This window comes from Macrobrachium rosenbergii, chromosome 20 (genome assembly GCF_040412425.1).
Source record: "Macrobrachium rosenbergii isolate ZJJX-2024 chromosome 20, ASM4041242v1, whole genome shotgun sequence".
Lineage (NCBI taxonomy): Eukaryota > Metazoa > Arthropoda > Malacostraca > Decapoda > Palaemonidae > Macrobrachium > Macrobrachium rosenbergii.
Window position 1 is genome coordinate 3,394,207 of NC_089760.1, and position 20,794 is coordinate 3,415,000.

The following is a 20,794-nucleotide window of genomic DNA, read 5'->3' on the forward strand; positions in this document are numbered from 1 at the left end:
TGTTCTCTGCGACATTTAGTTCTTCCTTGAAATGTGTGTCATTTTGGGTTGTCATTCATTTCAAATTTTTGTAATCACTGTATTACCATGATTAATAATTAATGCTTTCCTCGGGTATCTGCCTAAGTATCGAAATACTTTACATGAATGATTGAAATGAGTTGGTCCCGTCAGTTTTGTTAGTCTCATTGCCGTCAGATCTGTAGAAGTCAGCGCGTTTAAAAGTTTTTCTTGTTTTAAATCAAGGGACTGACAATGTTTGTTGGCCTATTTTTAATCTCTTAGTCTGAGTCCATTATCCTCAAAATATATTTTGCGAACCGGGGTTCTGTTACTGAGAAATATGTTTAGCTGTTAGGGAAGGACCCTAATATTACATTTTCATTTTAGTTGAAATCTTCAAGGTCTACAATCCTTTTATGCACAAGGAAAGCCTTATGTCTTACAGTTGTCCTCTGCATATAGTTTTGCACAAAAGACATCTACATGGATGGTCTTAATTTCACTTTAAGTTTGCCAAAAAATGAAAAAAAAGTAATTGAATGGTGTGTTGAATCTGCTCTGCTTTGTTTGACATTATTCCTTTCGTCAGATAACTATCGTTTCTACTGTCGAAGGGTGACTTCATCAGTGTGCACCTTCATTATTGCGGGGTTGTAGGACTGGCGCCTATCCCTTGCCTGGACTTACGTAGGAAGAGTAGTAACTGTTCCCAATAGAATGTTCTTGATACAGTCGGGGAAACCATTGGTGATGTAAAATGGTAATTTGTGTATCTCTATCTATCTATCTATCTGTATATATATATACACACACACACACACTATATATATATATATATATATATATATATATATATATATATATATATATATATATATATACATATAAAAGTTTTTGTGAGCTTACTTTCATTATTTGAATCTGTTTGATGGCGCTTCCATCTCTTGCCAAGGGCTTGATTCGTTTGTGTGATACTGTGCTAAACTCTTTCTACTGATCATTCTCAGTTTGATAACTGCGTATGTGTTGTTTTACCGGGTTTGTCATAGAAAGGCATCTAGTAGCTTCTTTTTTCTTCTCTTTTTACAAAATGCTCGTTATCATTTATCTACTGTATATTACGTAATAATACCCGAGAAGATCTGATCTTGTTTCTACGTATCCATTTCCTGAAATGGCAAACCTCGAACCGAAATATACACTTCATGTAAGTTGTGTGTTTTTGTTAATACAACTTATATGAAATGTATATGAGTACTATATTACTCCTTAAATATATATTCCCAAAAACAAATTTCTGAATAAACCAGGAACATGTAGCAATTAGTCTGTAAATGTGCTCTTGTAATAAGAGGTAATCATTATGTACTAAGGGACTGAGTATCTTAGGAAATATTATATTCGTCGTGTAAACCCAGTGTGCAGTGTTACTTTTAATTGTATTTGTCCCTAGCACGAACTGTCATTCGCGTGCTACAAAAACGTTGTCTTTAAAGAGTGACAACGTAACGTAAACTAAGTAAATAAATGCAGCAAATAACAAAGTGAGTAAACCTACTGATAAATCGTAAACGGAATCGCATATGCCTCAACCTACAGAAATAGTGGTCTCCAATTTTTTTCAAAGTGAACAAAATGTACCCAATGTACACTTGCCAAATCAACAAAGTTTACCCAATGTACAGTGTACACTCAACTACAAAGACGTACCGAGTGAACTATTATTTACTCATACAAAATGTACACAATATACACAATGATCTAACGAACATTATTTTCTCAATGTACTGAATACACCCCGTGGACACAACATGCACCAGCCAAAATATACCAAATGAACAAGGTGTACCCAGTACACAAAATAACCAGTGGCCAAATTGTATCCAATTGACAACATGCACTTAACAGAACAAAACGGCCGCAGAAACAAAGGTGACATAAAGCACAAAAAATTACCCAAGACGAAATGAACAGAATGTACCCATCATACCAAACGCACTGAATAGTCAAACTGTCCCCAACAGCACCTCAAAATGATCATTCCTTCAGCACAAGATTTGAACAAATTCTACTTGATAGACAATATGTACCCAGTGAACAAAAATGTCCAATGTACTTAGTGTGTACATTGCATCATTTGTGTGCGCTTTGTCCGTTCGGCACATTTTTTTAATTGGGTACATTTTGTTCATTTTGTACATTTTTTTAAAATTGGGTATTTTCCATTTCCGCTGTTGGCACATTTGTTCATTGGTACGTTATGTATGTTGGGTACATATTGTCCATTGGTTACATTGATATATCGAATACATTTGGTCTTACGATACAATTTGCTCATTGGGCAATTTTGTTCAGTGGGTGAATTTGATATTTCTGGCGCATTTTGTCTTGTGAGTACATTTTATCCAATGATACAATTCGTGAATTGGGTATATTTTCTTCATGAATATACTGAGTTAATTTTGTCAAATTGGATGCATCTTCTCTTTAAAGTACATTTTCTCCATTGTGTTTCTCAACAAGGACCATTTACCTAAAACAAATTTGCGTTACTCATTAATTAACATTAGTTCTGCAAGTTCGAAAGAAAATATCTGCCGATATGTCAGCAGATACGCTCGTAATCTCTCTATGTTGTAAGCCATGTTACGTGCTTTCTTTATATCTGCATATTCACGTACTGACGTCAAGCGTGTATAGGTTTCGCTGTATGCAATTTTTGTAGCAGACACGCTGTCAGATTGTTTTGCATTTAAAATTAGAAGACCTATTCAAATCGCACTTTTTTTTTTTTACTGTATTCCGAATCCTCGTTTGAATATAATATTCTCGAATTGACACTGTCATGAATGTTAAGTTCATCCCGAATACAGCGGTTAAAGTATGATTGCTGCAGTGACCATTGCCCTCTTAAGGGAAGCGACTTGATACTGGAGTGTTTTTGTGTATATTTATATATATTTATATATATATATATATATATATATATATATATATATATATATATATATATATATATATATATATATATATATATATATATATATATATATATATATATATATATATATATATATTATATATATATATATATATATATATATATATATATATATTATATATATATATATATATATATATATATATATATGTGTATGTATGTGTGTGTATGTGTGTGTGTGCGAGCGCGCGGGTTGTGTGTATGATTATTTATTCATTATTGTAAACTATATATGATTCTTTTCATATTTCAGGTCTCTTGCACCGTATTTGCGTTGCACTTAATAAAAGAATCAGTTATATTTTCTCTCTTATATGTGTTATTAAAATTGTTCATTATTTATATATTTTTATTTCTTATCCTGATGGTGGGTCAGAGTTCACGAAACGTTAATAATAAAATTAAAGAAAATGTTGCACGACGATAGTCCTTGCCACATTCATCCTTTAATTGTTTATTTATTGAAAACTTCTCAACCATCAGCCACTTCTTATACCAACTTTATTCCTCTGACGTTGTTGCAGAGCAAAATGTCACAAGACCAAAGATTGTCGATCTCTTAGTAGGCGAAATAATCGTGAATATTAGAATTTTTTTTCTGGGAAAGCAGAAGGTTTTTCAGTCGGCTTCGTATTGTGTAGAGAAATAAAACGGCAGCATTTTTATCACTTTGGCAGACGTAAAACTTCCAGTGGCTTGGGACATAGACTTTGTACCTCTTACCCTGTACTTTTGTTGGAATAAGGAAAAAGAAATTTTTGAGAAATTAGGGACCTACTTGTAGTTCTTGAACATGGGTGGATGTGATATAGAAAACAATAAAATCAGTAGATGTGTTGTGGGAGAAAAATTAAATGTTATGGCTCCTAGTAAAATCGCCGTGAATGAATTGAATCTTCAAGACATGGGTGGCAATGGGCGACTCTGTCTGGTGCAGCTGAGATATGCAGGGTAAGGGAACGATAGTTTTGCTACGTCTGAAAAACTGTGATACCACAGGAGAGAAATTTGTGTTGCTTCAACGGTTATGAAACAAATTTTATACCAAGTTTTCTAAACGTGTCTGGTCACTTCGAAAGCAAATCGCAACACTTTATTGAGGGTTAAGAAATTGTCATGTAGCTTAGGCATTTTTTTACGTTTTCTCGTCAGTACCTAAAACCAGTAGAATACATAATTGTTATTAGGATGTATTATATATTATAAAATTATTAGGTAACGGTGAAATGAAAAACACGAAATCAAAGTATTTAGGCTGGTAGCCTATTTTACAGCGTATGCTGTAAAAAAAATATGAACTCGTGGTATCCAAAATCGAAGGTTGCAGGGAAGATCACGTGATCAGTGGTTTTTTCACCAGACGAACTTCTGTTTCATTCGCCACAGGTTGTTCGTGAAATATGGTCCAAGGGACTGAACAGGAGTGGAGTGTATGCATAAAGGTGGGAGAGGAAATGTTATGCAGCTGGATGGCATGTGCACGAATTTTTACGAGCAGTTATTTTCGGAATTTGAGAGAAGTTGGCTAACTGTTCAAAGATGGATCAATATGTAATGTGAGTGGAGTGTCTCTTATTGCGAGAGTTTCCGTTCCAAATTTTGCTGTTTATCTTTGTGTTTTGATGTAACTGAGAGCGTGAGGCACTGGTATTAAGTTAGTCCTTAAAATTTTCCGAAATACTTCTAGTTTGACCTTGAGTATCGAGTTTAAGGGAAAGTTTAGTTTGCCTCATTCCATGGTATTATTCCGCCTTACTATGCAGACAAGTGCATTGAAGTTAACATGAGATTAATAGAACGTTGCTCTATTAATCTGATGTAAAGGAGAATCGTGTGAATATTAAATTTATTTTTTATATTAAGGCTTACGTCTAGCAACCCCATCCTTGAAGACTTGACGAGAACCGCCCCTCCCACTAAGGAGGTAAAAGGTGTATGGTGAAAAACCAACATTAACGACTTTAGTGGTTATTATTATTATTATTATTATTATTATTATTATTATTATTATTATTATTATTATTATTATTGCTAATAGATTCACAATTTCGTGAAAAACAATCTAAGTAATAAAAATCCACAATTATATAGTAGTATATTTACTATATAATTGTGGACTTTTTTTACTCACTTATTATTATTATTATTATTATTATTATTATTATTATTATTATTATTATTATTATTATTATTATTATTATTATCATCTCGATGAGACAAGTGATTCCTTATGTTTGCTCACTGCCTTCCACATGATAGCATCAGCATGTTTTGACTCCTTGAAAAGAATGAACGCTCAGAGGGACGACTTTTAATTTTAGTATTTCCTGGAACATCGGTAACTTTTTCTCTCCACCTTTCCTCTATTCGCTGATCTAATCACGTCAGATCCCTAAGACTTTCATCGAAGCTGATCACTGCAGGAAGGCAAACTTGGCTAACACCATCACATTCTCATTTGCGCAAAAGGGGGAACCCGACGCTGATGATCATAAGAAACGCGAATGAGAAATCCCGATTCATCATCCTTTTCTACATCCGGTGGTAGGATGAATGGAAAGAAGCTCCCTCGGAAAACCCCATACCGCAGGTGACTGAGGTCGCGTGGAGACATGCCTGACTCTTCTCGGCTCACTGTTGTTCAGTTTCGGTTTTGACGTTACAGGGGAGTTAATTGGACTTTCTCTTGTTTTCGTTTATTTTTTTTTATTGTTGGGGGAGAAGTTAGGGGAGAGAGGGTTTGGTTGGGGAGCATTTTTTCAATGCGATTCCGCTGCCTCTACTGCTCTTTCTCTTTTATATTTCTGTCTGTTCTCTATATTATGATAGGAAAATTGTCATCTCCCCACACACTTTCAGCTCCCAGGTGGCCTGGTCTCTCATTAAGATGCGAGAGAGCTTTGTATGAAAGTATCCTGGAATCTGACACTGGGTAGACGCATCGCGACACTGACTTCCGAGAGGAAGCGAAAAGGTCTTTTGTAGAGGCGGGTCTGTAGTGCTGTGTGCCTACAGCTCCTAACCACTTGAGGTCAGAAACTTTTTCATCCAGTCGTATTACCTTCCATTTGCATTGCGTCATAAAAGGATTTGTATGTCATTTTTCTGGTGCTGAGAGATTTTTCTATGAAAGTGTGCTTGAAGCTGACAATGGCACTGACTTCTGAGTTAGAGAAACAAGAGTTCTCCGTCGTGACGTATTCGGCAACGTTGCGCTTGTAACTCCTAGCATCTGGGACGCAAGTTCAGACCACTTGAGGGCTGAAACTTTTTCTCTACTTTCATGTAATTGCCACTTATATTAATATTCACATATATCTCATGAAAATTTAATTATAAATTATCTTATATTTGTACATATACAGTATATATGTGTATATACAATATATATATATATATATAATATATATATATATATATATATATATATATATATATATATATATATATATATATATATATATGTACATACATATATAACCAGGGCAGGGGCCGCACTTCGATTTCTGTGCCCCGTTATCTCTCAGTTAGTCAAAACAGTGAATTAGGTACCTCCAGTAAGCCATCATCATTCGCAGCCGATGTGATTAAGGGCAGTTGGCTATTAACCTAATCCCAGAGTAATTGCTGAGAACTGGGAGTTATTACTGTCTCCAACCACTCCATTCTTAGGTGGAAACATATGTGTATGCGCCTGTATGTATATATATATGTGTAGTATAATATGCAGTTTATTTATGTATGTGTTAAACTATCAGTGTTTGGGGTTAGAAAAGTATAGGTTAGAGGCAAAAATGTAGTGTATTTCAAAACCTGACTGTAGAGGACACACTTGTATAGGGCTATATTTTTAAAGTAGCAAAGACAAAGAACTTAATTTTCTATTTATGTGTTTGCAGTTTATTTACATGATAATGTATATTTACTAAACCTTTTTAAACCATTAAAATATTATTTTGTTATAATATGCAAAACGCTTACGAGCTTTAAGTTTGGACGAATACAAAAAACATTGTAAGATTTAGTTATGCTTGATGTTGACACAAAGAACTTTTTCGACAAACATCGTAAACCCAAATACAGGCAGAAGTTGTTTCTCTGTCTCAATATGAAGTATGTCCAGCTTTTCATTTTCTCTCATTTCTTTAATTTTCTCTCGAGTCTGGCGATTACTGGCGTTCTTTGGTGTCAGGGCTCCATCCACTCAAGTTTTTCTCCCCCCGGCCCCTGCTCTCCCCTCAGATTCACTTTCCGATCATATACACACGCGTCTTCTCCCCCCTCCCCTCTCCCCTCTCCCCTGCCCCCATCTACTCTGTCTCTTTCTATTTCATACCGCTTCTTTTCTCCCTGTACTTCCGTCCCCCTCCTCCTCCTCCCCTTCCCCTCCCCTCCCTCTTCTTCTATCCTCTTCACCTCGCATTCCTCCCTCCCATCCATCTCCCCTCTGTTCCCTCCACAGCCTTGTCGGAGTGGACTAACTTAGTGAAAGGCCGGCCAGAAACGAGCTTAACTTTGTCCACTAACATTTTTGCATGTAAGTTTCTGTCCTGGTAGCCTCAGGCATATAGATTATTATCCAGCTACGTCAGATGCGTTCATTATATTGATGTTTTCTTTTTTTCTTTTTCTCCTTCTTCTTCCTCTCCTTCCTCACTTTCTTCTTCTTTTTCTTCTTCTTCTTCTTCTTCTTCTTCTTCTTCTTCTTCTTCTTCTTCTTCTTCTTCTTCTTCTGTAGTGTTGCATATAGCATTAGTGAGAAATATACGTTGTCTTCGAAAAGTCTCTCTCTCTCTCTCTCTCTCTCTCTCTCTCTCTCTCTCTCTCTCTCTCTCTCTCTCTCTCTCTCTCTCATTCTTTCTACATGTACACCATTCATCCATTTTTCATTCTTTCAGTTGCTTTGTGTGTGAAAGTTGGAATCGATGCAGCAGATTCCATTCATCAAAGGCACGATAAAGACGTCGCTTGTGAAGTTGATACTCCTCTTGCGACCTAAGAAAAGATGACAAGGTGTGAGTGCGTGTCTGGGTGTCTACGCATGTCGTATATTTATGAATATAATTATATATATATATATATATATATATATATATATATATATATATATATATATATATATATATATATATATACATACATACATACATATGTGCTTGTGTGTGTGTTTGTGTGTGCGTGTAATTTTAAGCCACAAATACCATTTAATATCCAATTCGCTAAACCTTGGGAATAATTTGCACCCAAGTGGAATTATAAGTGCTCTGCATCTTCTCGAATCCATGCTGATGTAGAGGCACTTGTGATATATATTCTAGTGAACTGGATATTCAACGGTATTTGTGGCTTAACATTTGTGACTATAAAAAGATCACGCGTTCATACTTGGCACAAATTCATAAATATATATATATATATATATATATATATATATATATATATATATATATATATATATATATATATTTAACAATAAACCGTTTCCCATACATAAACCTACATAAAAGTTTAACAATAAACCGTTTCTCCTACATAAACCTACACAAAAGCTGATCAGTATAAAGCGTCGAATCCACAACACACACACACACACACACACACACACACACACACTGCTGCCCCCCTTCATTGCCACATTGCTTGCTGTCGCTCTTCCTGATCATCAAGGCCCCCCCTCTTTCCAATACCCCTTATACCCAACCTTAGCGCATTTTAGGTCTTTCTGTCCACCTCCAACTCAGACTTCAGAACCATATACTTCTGTCATCATCAAGTCGCTGTCCATCTTTCGCCGTGATAGCGACATCTCAAGGCCCAAGACGCAGTGCTTTGTTCTTTCATCAACACTAAACATTTTTCGAGTTCTTCACGCATCTCCTCTCTTCCCGTCCTTCTAAATCTTTTTTACGTCTCGTGTACGTCGCAACCAGTTAATCTCAGCACCTTTGACTTTTCTTCTTTTATGTAACATCCGTACAGGATTTTCATGAGGGACGGTTAGGTCAACTCGGCTTGACCCTCCATAGGCAGTCTAAAGCTTTTCCTAACCTTGTACACACGCGCCAGGTTCCCCTACCTCTTTCACTTGTTTTTTGAACTGCCTCTTCTCGCATCTTACAGTCAGCTATTATGTTTATTCATAAAATGCTTATATGAGTCAGCTGCGTACATTCTCCGATCCCTTCTATTAATTTTCATCGTTCCATCATCCTGGTTATACATTACATACTCATATGTATATATAAATAAATAAATATAATATATATATATATATATATATATATATATATACAGTATATATATATATATATATATATATATGTTCTGTATATGTATATAAATATATGTATACATACATACATGTTCTGTATATGTATATAAATATATATATACATACATATATATACGTGTGTGTAAATATGTATATACACGAGGAAGGAGCGATGTGTTCACTTTATAATATATTGAACATTGTTGACCTCAGCATCGAATTAGAATAGTGGGTGTATGTGGTATGTATGTATGTAATGTAATGTGTATGTTTGAGTGGTGGCTTCCACTTATTTGTGTACTTAAAGAATACATAGCCTTGAAGGGTGACAGTGCAAAACTATGGAGTCAAAAAGTTTTGTATAAACTGACATCCATGAACATTTTTAATATGTTAAAAGAACTTTATTTTGTAAATACCGATACAGTACTACCAGAGTGGTAATCTGGAAAGATTGGATTTTTAAATGTCAAAGTAACGCGAAAATTGAACCTTATAACGCAAGATCAGATCAAAGTTTTGCGGTTTCAGTGACGATTAATGAAATTCTCTGAATAAGATTAGACCCATCGGTGATTCTCGATTAGCAGTTATATTTGGAATGCTTTCGTGAAAACCTTTCCTCCCGTGCATTGCTAGGCCTATTTCCTATGTACCTTCCATCACATTATTCCATAGAATAGGAAAGAGAAAGGATAGTATCCGGTTACGCAAAAGGATCATATGGTACTATTAAATGTGGCCGGAGACTTCATCTCATATAAATGTTATATGTGGATTTTGGAAAAGGAAAATTCAATAAACGAATTAATATTGTATCTAGTTGTCAGATAACCTGTGATCGGGGTCAAGAGGTTAAACGTCACAATAACTACCTTGTGTTTTCGAACTTAGTATCGCACTGAGTCACATCACCCGTGTGTGTATATATATATGTATATATATATATATATATATATATATATATATATATATATATATATATATATATATATATATATATATATATATATATATATATATATATATATATATATATATAATGGATGTATCGTATAACACAAGCATATCCTGTAGACTGAACTATAGACCTTTATTGTTTGGGTGTCCATTCATACTCTGATAAAAAGGAAGATGTTGAACCAGTGATAAGCTGCCTGCAATTTAATTTTGCCATCATCTGCGCAGCATCTTTCTCATGGAAACGATATGGGTTTTTATTCAGATTCAAACGCATAAAATGAGGTTATTGTTTCGACTTGCCGTTGTTTTAATGTAGTGTAAACAGTCATCATTCGATGACAGAACAACCTCCGTTCCTGGGGACGCTCCCTTCCACACTTCCCCCCAACCCCCCCACTCCCTCCCCATCCTCCTTCCTTGAGCTGTGACGAACAAACAGACATTAACATTTCTGATTTTCCTATGAAAGAGACGGGAAACTCCAAAAGAATTCACAAAGGCACCGTCACGTTGCCAATCCGTGAGTCAATGGTCCAATGCAAATAGTGGCTAGCTTCAACAATTGTCTCTGTATGCACGGCAAATACTAAAAAACTATATCGTCGATTACCACTAAAATTAATCAACACTTTTAGATGGTAAAAACACAACTTGACGTTTAATGATTGAGACAATGCCTCTCCTTAGGTTTCCGAAGCCACGGCCACTTGGGACGGCCCAGACGAGGAGACTTTTCAAAAGACAAACGGGGTGCGCGAGCATGTTTCCTGGAGAAATTCAAAAATACATAACGAGTTGTGGTGTTGCGTCTTCGACTTTCCAAACCACGAGACGTCACTAACGATAGGAAAACAAGACTTTGACAAAATTCCTGTTTCTCAGTTTGATAATATATAGATATGCGCTCTCCATGTCGATAAGGAAAGGGGAGCTCAAAAATACTCTTTATTTGATTCGGGATCTTCATTAAGGGAACAGCCACGAATGTTGCAGCGGTTTGCTTTTCATGAATTTCGTTTGTTCCGTTTTCTTAGCCAATTATGACCGAACAAAGGATAAACAGTACTTCTGAGAGAGAGTTCTTATGTGAGTTTCATCCAACCCAGTTGAACAATGGTTGCTATAATTGCTGTTTCTTGTACTGAAATGTTTCAAGCGCATCCGAATCGTCTTGTTCATTCAATATGTGCTGTGGTTCGATGATGTTATTTTACTCCCATGTTCTGTAGGATTCATGCCATATTTTACAACGCAAACAGTCGCTTACTTCAAAGACATACTGGTTAAGAAATATAAAGAAAGATGTTTTATTCTCAAGCTTGAAATGGTTATTACGTCATTATCGTGTAGCGATGAGGACCTCAAAGAAATTCCGACGCACGTGTGTTGAGTTTTCAGTCCCACAAATCTCCACTTACCTCCAGCCTCCGGTCTCCTAGTACCTGGAAGCCTACCATAAATACATTTTGTTATTATAATAACTAATAAAACATCCACAAACTTCCGGCTGTCCTCGCTCTTGTTTTAGCAATAATGATAATCCACTTCCTTATAATATATATAGTGTTTACAATGATGGTAACAATATTAAAAATTATGTTAGTGAAAACGATAGACAACTAGCAATGATAGCACTATCGCTAATAATGCTTGAAATATCGAAATACTTTGGCAACAGTCCACGGTCATGGAGAAGCCTGTATTCCTTTTTAATGTCCTGACATATAATTGAGCTGCATTATCATACGTACCCCTTTGTTCAGTCCCAACGGCATGTCTGTACATAGCCCAGGGATTACATCAGGCAGTTTATGACTCTTTCCTTTCAGCCATGTAGTGACGGCACCGAGGCTGCGGAGATTCGAACTAAAGCAATAAAACTTTGTTTAGATATTCTCCTCTTTTCAAGATGCGTTTGACCATAAGCTATCTTAATGGGGGATGATAGTGAAAATAAAAATACTATTTTCACTGGTTTGCTGCTTCTCATCGCTATTTTCTTTATGTTGCCGAACGGCATTGATCCAGAACTCCCGAATTGCCAACTGGAGACAGTTCCTTCATGCTAGATATTTTAACTGCTTCCGTGTCTATTATCATTATTTTGATTATACACATCGATGTAAGATGAGAGTTAAGCGAACCTTGGCAAGTCTATGAAGCAAGTTGGACGCTTCGAGTGAAATGCCGCTGTACGCGATTTTGGCTAAACAACTTTAATTATTGCAGTTTGAAACAGCGGCACGATATCAAAAGTTGAGTCGCGTCCCCTGGCCGAGCTATTAGCGACCGTAGGCGCTCCGACGTTAGAGTCGAGAATCGCTCGCAGAGGCGCGTTTGGCGTGTGCCCTTTTCGAACTTGCATTGTTAAAGGCGAGCAGAAAAAGTTTGATAGTTAGAGGCGCTATCTAGTTTACAAGTACAATTATAGCGAAGGGCACGGATGTTCTGGCCTCTTCAGATACTGAGTGGATCCTGGGCTATTGGTCCCCTCGATTAGATAGCATCATTCTCCAACGGGTCGTTGGAGACCGGATGAGTTTTGTTCCTCCTCCTCCCCCTTACCCTCCATTCACCACCCCACCCCATCCCCCAACCCCCTTTTTCTCCTTCTTTCCACTGAGAAGGAGCTCCTTCCCATCCGAAGTAACTAGACGACAACTATGGCAGTAAGGGGAAGAAGACACGGGAGTGATGGCTAGGGATAGTTTAGGGGGCGGGAGGTGAATTCCCTCAAAAACATATCTGCGTGGAAACTGGGAGAGGGAAAGGGAAGGGCTGGTACCAAATAGAGTCGTGTGGGGGGCTCCAGATGATCAGGGAAGAGAGAGAGAGAGAGAGAGAGAGAGAGAGAGAGAGAGAATGAGAGAAATAAGAAAAAAATAAGAGGGAGAATGGGTCGCTCTTGTCGTTGATTTTTGTTAGATGCTCTCAAACGAAGACGGGGGTTATGGTGCCTTGGGTAAGGAGGTTTAGATTCTGGGAAAGCTGCGTCTGTCCAAGATTGATTAATCAAATTGTAATGCATGCAGGACGTTTTTATTTTAAATCTAAATGAAAGATTTACGAAAGTAGTTGCATTGCCCTTCATTGTATTTATTTTGTTATGATTTTATTACGGACGACACAGAATTTTTAAAATAAAGTCGGTAGTATTAAGCTTTTAATCATTTTTTCTTTCAAAATGTGAAATAGGTTGTTATTATTATAAAATGTGCGGATTTAAAGTTAATGGGGCTTTCTAGTGGTAGGCTACTGGAATATATGTTGACAGCTTAGAGTTGCATTACATAAGTTATTTGCATCCGAAAATGAGATTGGTTTATAAAGCGGCTGTTCCCAAAATGTTTTGGAATATTTGTTCACATGAATATTGCTTGTACATGTTTCAGCATTCACCTTACCTTCATTTGTCCTCGTAGCTGATGACTTTCTTGTAGAAATCTGCACTTCTATTCCGAATTTGGAGAAGATCGGTACAACTGTGTTTTCTTGATGTAACTACAGATGACTTTGGATCTGTCTGTGATAAAGATTTTACTAGAAACCCGTCACTGAATTAATGAGAAACCTAACGGAACTTTCTCTTTGGTAATCAGTAATGAAATAAAACAACGCATTCGAAGAATTATCACTGTTTTCAACTTCTCTGGGTGATGTTGTTTCAGATTTAGCTGGCCTTGTGCCAGCACGGGCTCTTGCTCCTAGAGCAGCCCGTACTTTTTTGGGCGAGTGACACCTTTCCTTTTATCGCCTCCTTTCTTTCGGAATCGGTTTTCCCCCACTACACTTTCCTTCCTCTTTATCGGATATCTCCTGCAGACGCCCTCTCGCCCTTCACAGCCTTATATAAGTAATCGCAGTTATCACAAAACTTCATCAGTTCTTTTCCAGATCTCTTAGAAACCCCAGTCTCACTATCACTTTGTCTCGCACGTTGTCGTCTCCGTGGATCTAGAAAGTATCCCGCATTGAGACTAATGAAACTTGATTTGTTGTGATTCTTCCACGACGCATTCTCTTTCTGTCTCTGTGTAGTGGTACGAACTTCATTCACGTTTGAGCCGCGGAAACTGAACCCTTTAGATCTGATATTGCCTGGGCTTAACATTGTTTAGATGACATGTTTACTAGGCCTTCTTTGGCTGAGTCGGTAGAGCTTCAGACTGTCACTCGATGGGCCGGAGTTCAGTTCCCCCGGCCGGCTGATGAAGAGTTAGAGGAATTTATTTCTGGTGATAGAAAGTCATTTCTCGCTATAATGTGGTTCGGATTCCACAATAAGCTGTAGGTCCCGTTGCTGAGTAACCAATTGGTTCTTAGCCACGTAAAATAAGTCTAATCCTTCGGGCCAGCCCTAGGAGAGCTGTTAATCAGCTCAGTGGTCTGGTTAAACTAAAGTATACTTAATTTGTTAAGATCTAAGACGAGATATCTTTTAACAAAATTTTTATAAAGATATTTATTTCTCTGTTGCGTTTTCCTTGGAGCTTAAGAGATATGGGTTCAATTCCAGGATATTTAGAGAATAATATCCAATATGTTGCGGAGAGAAAATGAGACATTTTGATAGAAAATAAACTATCCACATCATGATTCAGTGAAAGCAAATACATTTATGCATATAAATGTGGTAGATTTTGTTTGTATATGTATTTTGACATTAATCCTTCGAGTCTCTCAACTCTCTTGTCCTGTTCTCTCTATTATTATTATAATTGATATTGGTTGCAATAACAAAATTGTCGTTTCTGAGAGCCTCAGTACACTCAAGAAACTGTAACTAATGTAGTTTAAAAGCGAGCTAAAAAGTGTACATTATTCATGGATACAAGGAAACAAGGCGCCTTCTTAAAAGGAACAGTTTGATAATCGTCTTTGGCGAGGATCACAAAGTCGTGCTCACTACATTGATCGAAGTGGATACCACCATTACGATAATGTCGCAAATCACGGATCATGCATTCGTTATTACAAACGACCTAACATGGTTAACTCGTATTGTAAAGTCAAATTCTTGAAGGACTGTTGTAAACAGTCGATATGGATCAGAGAACATTTCCAAGTGATATCAGCAACATGCGACGCTTATTAGGCACGTTATACTTGACAACTAGTACTTTCTCCTCACCCAGCTAATTACAGTGCTACAAACCTAGCTAGGGATAGTGCCACAAACCCAGCTAGGAATAGTGCCACAAACCTAGCTAGAGATATTGCCACAGACCCAGCTAGGGATACTGCCACAAAGTCGAGAGCGTCCCCCAAGAAATGTGAAGGCAGGTGTAGATGTGCAGAATATATATTTAGGCAATACTTGAAGTAAAAATGTGTTTTTATATTAATCCAACTTTTTTAGTGAAGCAAACAAATATTGATGTAAAATTTAATAAAATAGTGTAAATAGAGCATTCATAGTTACATTCAAGTGTAGACAGGTATCACCTTTATCATGAGTATCACAGAATTGGTAAGAGTCCAGCTTATAGTTGCAGAAGCTGCAAACTTAGATATTCACTTGTCCCACAATGGTAAAATGTTATTGTGTACTTCTAATTGCAAGATACTGATAGACAGGTGTTACTGAGCATTCACAATCACAGTTATTATCGAGAATTTTGAAAAAGTATTTGGCGGAGATAGTAAAATACTGTAACTTGGAAGAAACGAAATTAAGATTATCAGAATGTTAGTGGGTAGAACAAGGGCTAGTTTGTAACTGTCGTTTCACTGGTAAAAGGGAGTCATGGTTGTGGAAAGAAGAGGGCTTTCAGGTATGGATATGCAAGAGTAGCATAAACACACACACACACACACACACACACACACACACATATATATATATATATATATATATATATATATATATATATATATATATATAAATGTATATGATTTATCTATATATATATATATATATATATATATATATATATATATATATATATATATATATATATATATATATATATATACTGTATATTATAGTATGTTTGTATGCTCATGCGCGCACGCACACTTACACAAGTCTTTACTCTATCAATACTGTGCGTTTGAGAGAGTACGATCACTTTGTTTTTGGAAAATATAAGAAGCATTACCCCGGTGCATCAGAGCTGTTTCACATGACAGACCAATATACTCGTTTCTAAAATTAGACTTTCTCCCTATCCATTCCCTTTCCCTTTTTTTTTTTTTGTGGTCATCGTGCCATATTCGGTCACCACGTGCCTCATAATGTGAGTTACAGATCCCAATCTTCTTAGGTGACCGGTTGATAAGAAGCTTTTCTGATATTTTTTCTTGTCTCTGTGTAAGCCAAATATGATGTGAACTTCTCTCTCTCTCTCTCTCTCTCTCTCTCTCTCTCTCTCTCTCTCTCTCTCTCTCTCAGACGAATAAACGCACTTTCTATCATTTTAATTAACAGAAATGTTCTGATTCGATTGCACTATATAGGCCTATATCGTAGCCTATAAATGACTTGTTTCCTTCCTTTTAACTAGGTGTTCCGCCGTTATTCACCTAAAAAAAAACATATTCCACATGTTGATATAGAAATTCGCATTTTCTCTTACAGTAATACATACGTGTCCACTAAATCATAGTTTCAAAGCCAGTATTCATTTACTTCGTAGTGTCTTGCGAGACTGTACGAAATCAAAGTGAAAGACAAGGACTGAGTCTGTGTGGTGTTCTCTCTTATGTTCTTCATTTACATAAGTCCTTCGTTGGCCGAGTCGTTTGAGCTTCGGACTGTCACTCGATGGGCCAGAGTTCAATTCCCCCGGCCGGCTGATGAAGAGTTAGAGGAATTTATTTCTGGTGATAGAAATTCATTTCTCGCTATAATGTTGTTCGGATTCCACGATAAGCTGTAGGTCCCGTTGCTAAGTAACCAATCGGTTCTTAGCCACGTAAAATAAGTCTAATCCTTCGGGCCAGCCCTAGGAGAGCTGTTAATCAGCTCAGTGGTCTGGTAAAACTAAGCTATACTTTTTTTTTTCTTCATTTACAGAGCTTTTCCTTTCTTATTGATGCAAATGAATGCCGAACTGTTACTTGCGTATGAAGTTCTGCCCAAGTTTTAGTTTTCTGTAAAAGACAACTATTGAGATGGCTTTGTCCGTCCATCCGCACTTTTTCTGCCCGCCCTCAGATCTTAAAAATTACAGAGGCTAGAGGGCTGCAAATTGGTATGTTGATCATCCACCCTCCAATCATCATACATACTAAATTGCAGCCCTCTGGCCGCAGTAGTTTTTATTTCATTTAAGGTCAAATTTAGCCACGGTCGTGCGTCTGGCAACGCTGTAGGCCAGGCCACCGCCGGGCCATGGCTGAAAGTTCCATGGGCCGCGGCTCATACAGCATTATACCGAGACCACCGAAACATAGATCTATTTTCGGTGGCCTTGATTATTCGCTGTACAGAAAACTCGAGTGCGCCGAAGAAGCTTCGGGGCATTTTTTACCTGTTTATTGTTGTAAATGATGTAACATTATTTTGTTGATCATTTAGGTAGCCTACATCTTGTACTGTGGCAAAGCATTTTCGTCAGACATTTCAGTATATATTGCTGTAGGTTTCGTACAGTCGCTGGAAGAAAATTGACCACAACGTTTAAGATTTCTTTCTTTTTAATACCTGATCGTTAGTGAATTTCTGTCGCGAGCGTAGGCATTTGTTTATATTTATGCATATAAAGAATGTGCGGTTGAACGCCTTCTCTTGCATCATGGAACTCGCTTTTAGTTTGGGTGCATCCGTTTTGTGTTTACAAAACTTTTGTTTTCAAACGTCCTGATCTAATAAACTCATTTTAGGACGCGTGTGCCAACTTCGGTCTCTTACACAACAGCCTTTTGCCCTGTTTCACCTGTTAGCTCTGTTGAACCTCTTTCTTCTCACTTCACATCATCAACCTTATTATCACCATCAACTCTTCTAAGCTTGTACAGGTAAGGGAAATAAGTTCCCAACGTATCAGACATACTTGTTAAATCAGCCCTTCGTTGGCTGAGTCGGTTGAGCTTCAGACTGTCACTCGATGGGCTGGAGTTCAATTCCACCGACCGGCTGATGAAGAATTAGAGGAATTTATTTCTGGTGATAGAAATTAATTTCTCGTTATACTGTGGTTCGGATTCCACAATAAGCTGTAGGTCCCGTTGCTAGGTAACCAATTGATTCTTAGCCACGTAAAATAAATCTAATCCTTCGGGCCAGGCCTAGGAGAGCTGTTAATCAGCTCAGTGGTCTGGTAAAACTAAGGTATACTTAATCTTAGAGCAGTCATTCTCATTTTGAAGACAAATGTTGTTATAAAGATGATTTGATCCTTCTTATGTTGTACATCATTTATAACAGAGACCAGTGATCCTTCAGAAATTACTGTTTTCATTTTTTTTATTTAAATTTCAGTTTCGATTATTTTTTAAAGTGCTAACTACGCTAAACTTGTTATGTATGGAGTAATTATTGTTTTGATTTTATTTATATGCTGATTGAGGTTATGCCGTCAGAATTACACTTTTATTTACTTATATCTTGATTCACTTTTTTCCAGGTAAGCTTACACTACGGAATTGAAATGTGTGTGTAGTGTACTGATTTGTTAGTGCCAGCGATTGATTATTACTATTATTGACTTGGACAACAAATTTTGATTTGTATTTGTTCCTGTTGGTTTAATACTGGAGTGTATTATACAGTCATTCATAATCGAGTCTCATTTAAAAGAGGAATTTTTTACGAGTACGGCTAAGGCAGCCTCGCTGGAAGTAAACCATACATTTTATGGGGTCCTGGTGGTTTCACGGATAAAAAAAACTAAACTATGGCATATTTAGTGTGGAAAGTTGACTTTTCTGGGAAATATCATCTTGACACTGAAACAGAAATTTAACATAAGATCCATCTCAAAATCCCGGCTACAGTGTCAAAGCTACTTTATTTTCTCTGTTAAGGGATTTAGAGACGATGAAACGGTTTTTCGACAACACCTTTTTATCAAAGCATCGGATAAAGGTGAAAGTTGGCGAGTGTACGTTTTATAACCTTACCTAATTTTTGCAAATATTATTTAGTACCTAAGTTCAATAGTTCTGGCACTTACCAGAGTAAAAGTGTGTTTCCTATGCCAAAGCCATCAAAATCGCAGGTAAGGGTTTTGAACACAATAGTGACGTTAACCTGTGACGTCACGAGGCTCCACCCACAGTGAAGAGAAATGTACATATGGGGAAAATGTCTCTTCACTGTGGCTATGCCCACTTCCCGATGACATATTCACTGATTGATATTAGTACCCATACTAGGCTTCAGCGATGTCAGTGATGGTGAGCAGGATTTGTCATCGTCCCCTTGATTGTATTATGAGGCTCAATAATTTATTATTATTATTAGTATTATTATTATTATTATTATTATTATTATTATTATTATTATTATTATTATTATTTTGTGGAAATTTCATCGCAACTTCCACAGCAGTAAAGACAAGTCTTAACACTGCCCACTATGGGATTCAGAGCCGATGAAACACGGGTTTTCGGCAACACCTTTTTATCAAAGCATCGGATAAAGGTGAAAGTTGGTGTTATATTTTATAACCCTATCTAATTATTGCAAGCATTATTTAGTACCTGAGTTCAGTAGTTCTGGTACTTATAAGAGTAAAAGTATTTCCTATGCCAGAGCCATCAAAATCGCAGGTAAGGGTTTTAAACACAATAGTGACGTTAACCTATGACGTCATGAGGCTCCACCCACAGTGAAGAGAAGATTACATAATTATGAGGAAAACGTCTCTTCACTGTGGCTCTGCCCACTTGCCGATGACATCTTCACTAATTGATATTAGTACCCATCCTAAGCTTCAGCGATGTCAATGATAGCGAGCAGGATTCGTCATCGTCCCCTTGATTGCATTATCATTCTCAATAATATTATTATTATTACTATTATTATTATATTACTATTTTGTGGAGGTTTCATCGCAACTCCCACAACAGTTGTTGGAACTAAGTTGTTAGCTTGGAATTCTTCCATTTTCTTGATATTCGTATCGTTTCTACTTTACAAATAATTCAATGTATGTAATTCATCCGCATAACGAACCAGTCTATAGCTCATTTGTTAGATCTACATCTATTCAGGGCGGGAATACAAAAAGACAGTCCATTTTGTTTTACTTCAGGTTTCGACACTATAGCCTTCTATTTGCAGCAAGTCAGGAGCTGATCAAATGAAAAGCAATGATACCTCATTTCCCTCAACTGTTAGAGGAGTAAAGGTCAACGCCATTGTTTCATTTCAGTTGATGTAACCCATTGCTATTTTTCTTTGTTCTTTTTTTTTTATTTATATCATAAGTAGGAGTCAAGATTTTGAGGGCAAGATATTATTTACCTACTTAATATCAATCAAATGTAACACGATTTATATTGATATGCATGGAAAGGAAAATATACTGGAATCATTTTGAATGAGGAACATATTGCCATAATCATTGCGTTTTAATAAATATGTTTCAGATGTACAAATAAAACGT

At 36.7% G+C, this 20,794-nt stretch overlaps 2 protein-coding genes across 2 annotated transcripts in view; one reads left to right on the forward strand and one right to left on the reverse strand.

Annotated features, from left to right (window-relative positions):
• The window catches only part of LOC136848993 (protein-L-histidine N-pros-methyltransferase-like), a 323,363-nt gene that overhangs the window by 38,581 nt on the left and 263,988 nt on the right, over nucleotides 1-20,794 (forward strand). The gene's annotated exons all lie outside the window — the stretch shown is intronic.
• Nucleotides 7,606-20,794, reverse strand: part of LOC136848894 (zonadhesin-like) — a 120,740-nt gene continuing 107,551 nt past the window's right edge. Inside the window, exon 4 of the mRNA XM_067121715.1 lies at nucleotides 7,606-7,736. Coding sequence (XP_066977816.1) covers nucleotides 7,606-7,736 — 131 coding nt within the window. The remainder of the gene's footprint in view (nucleotides 7,737-20,794) is intronic.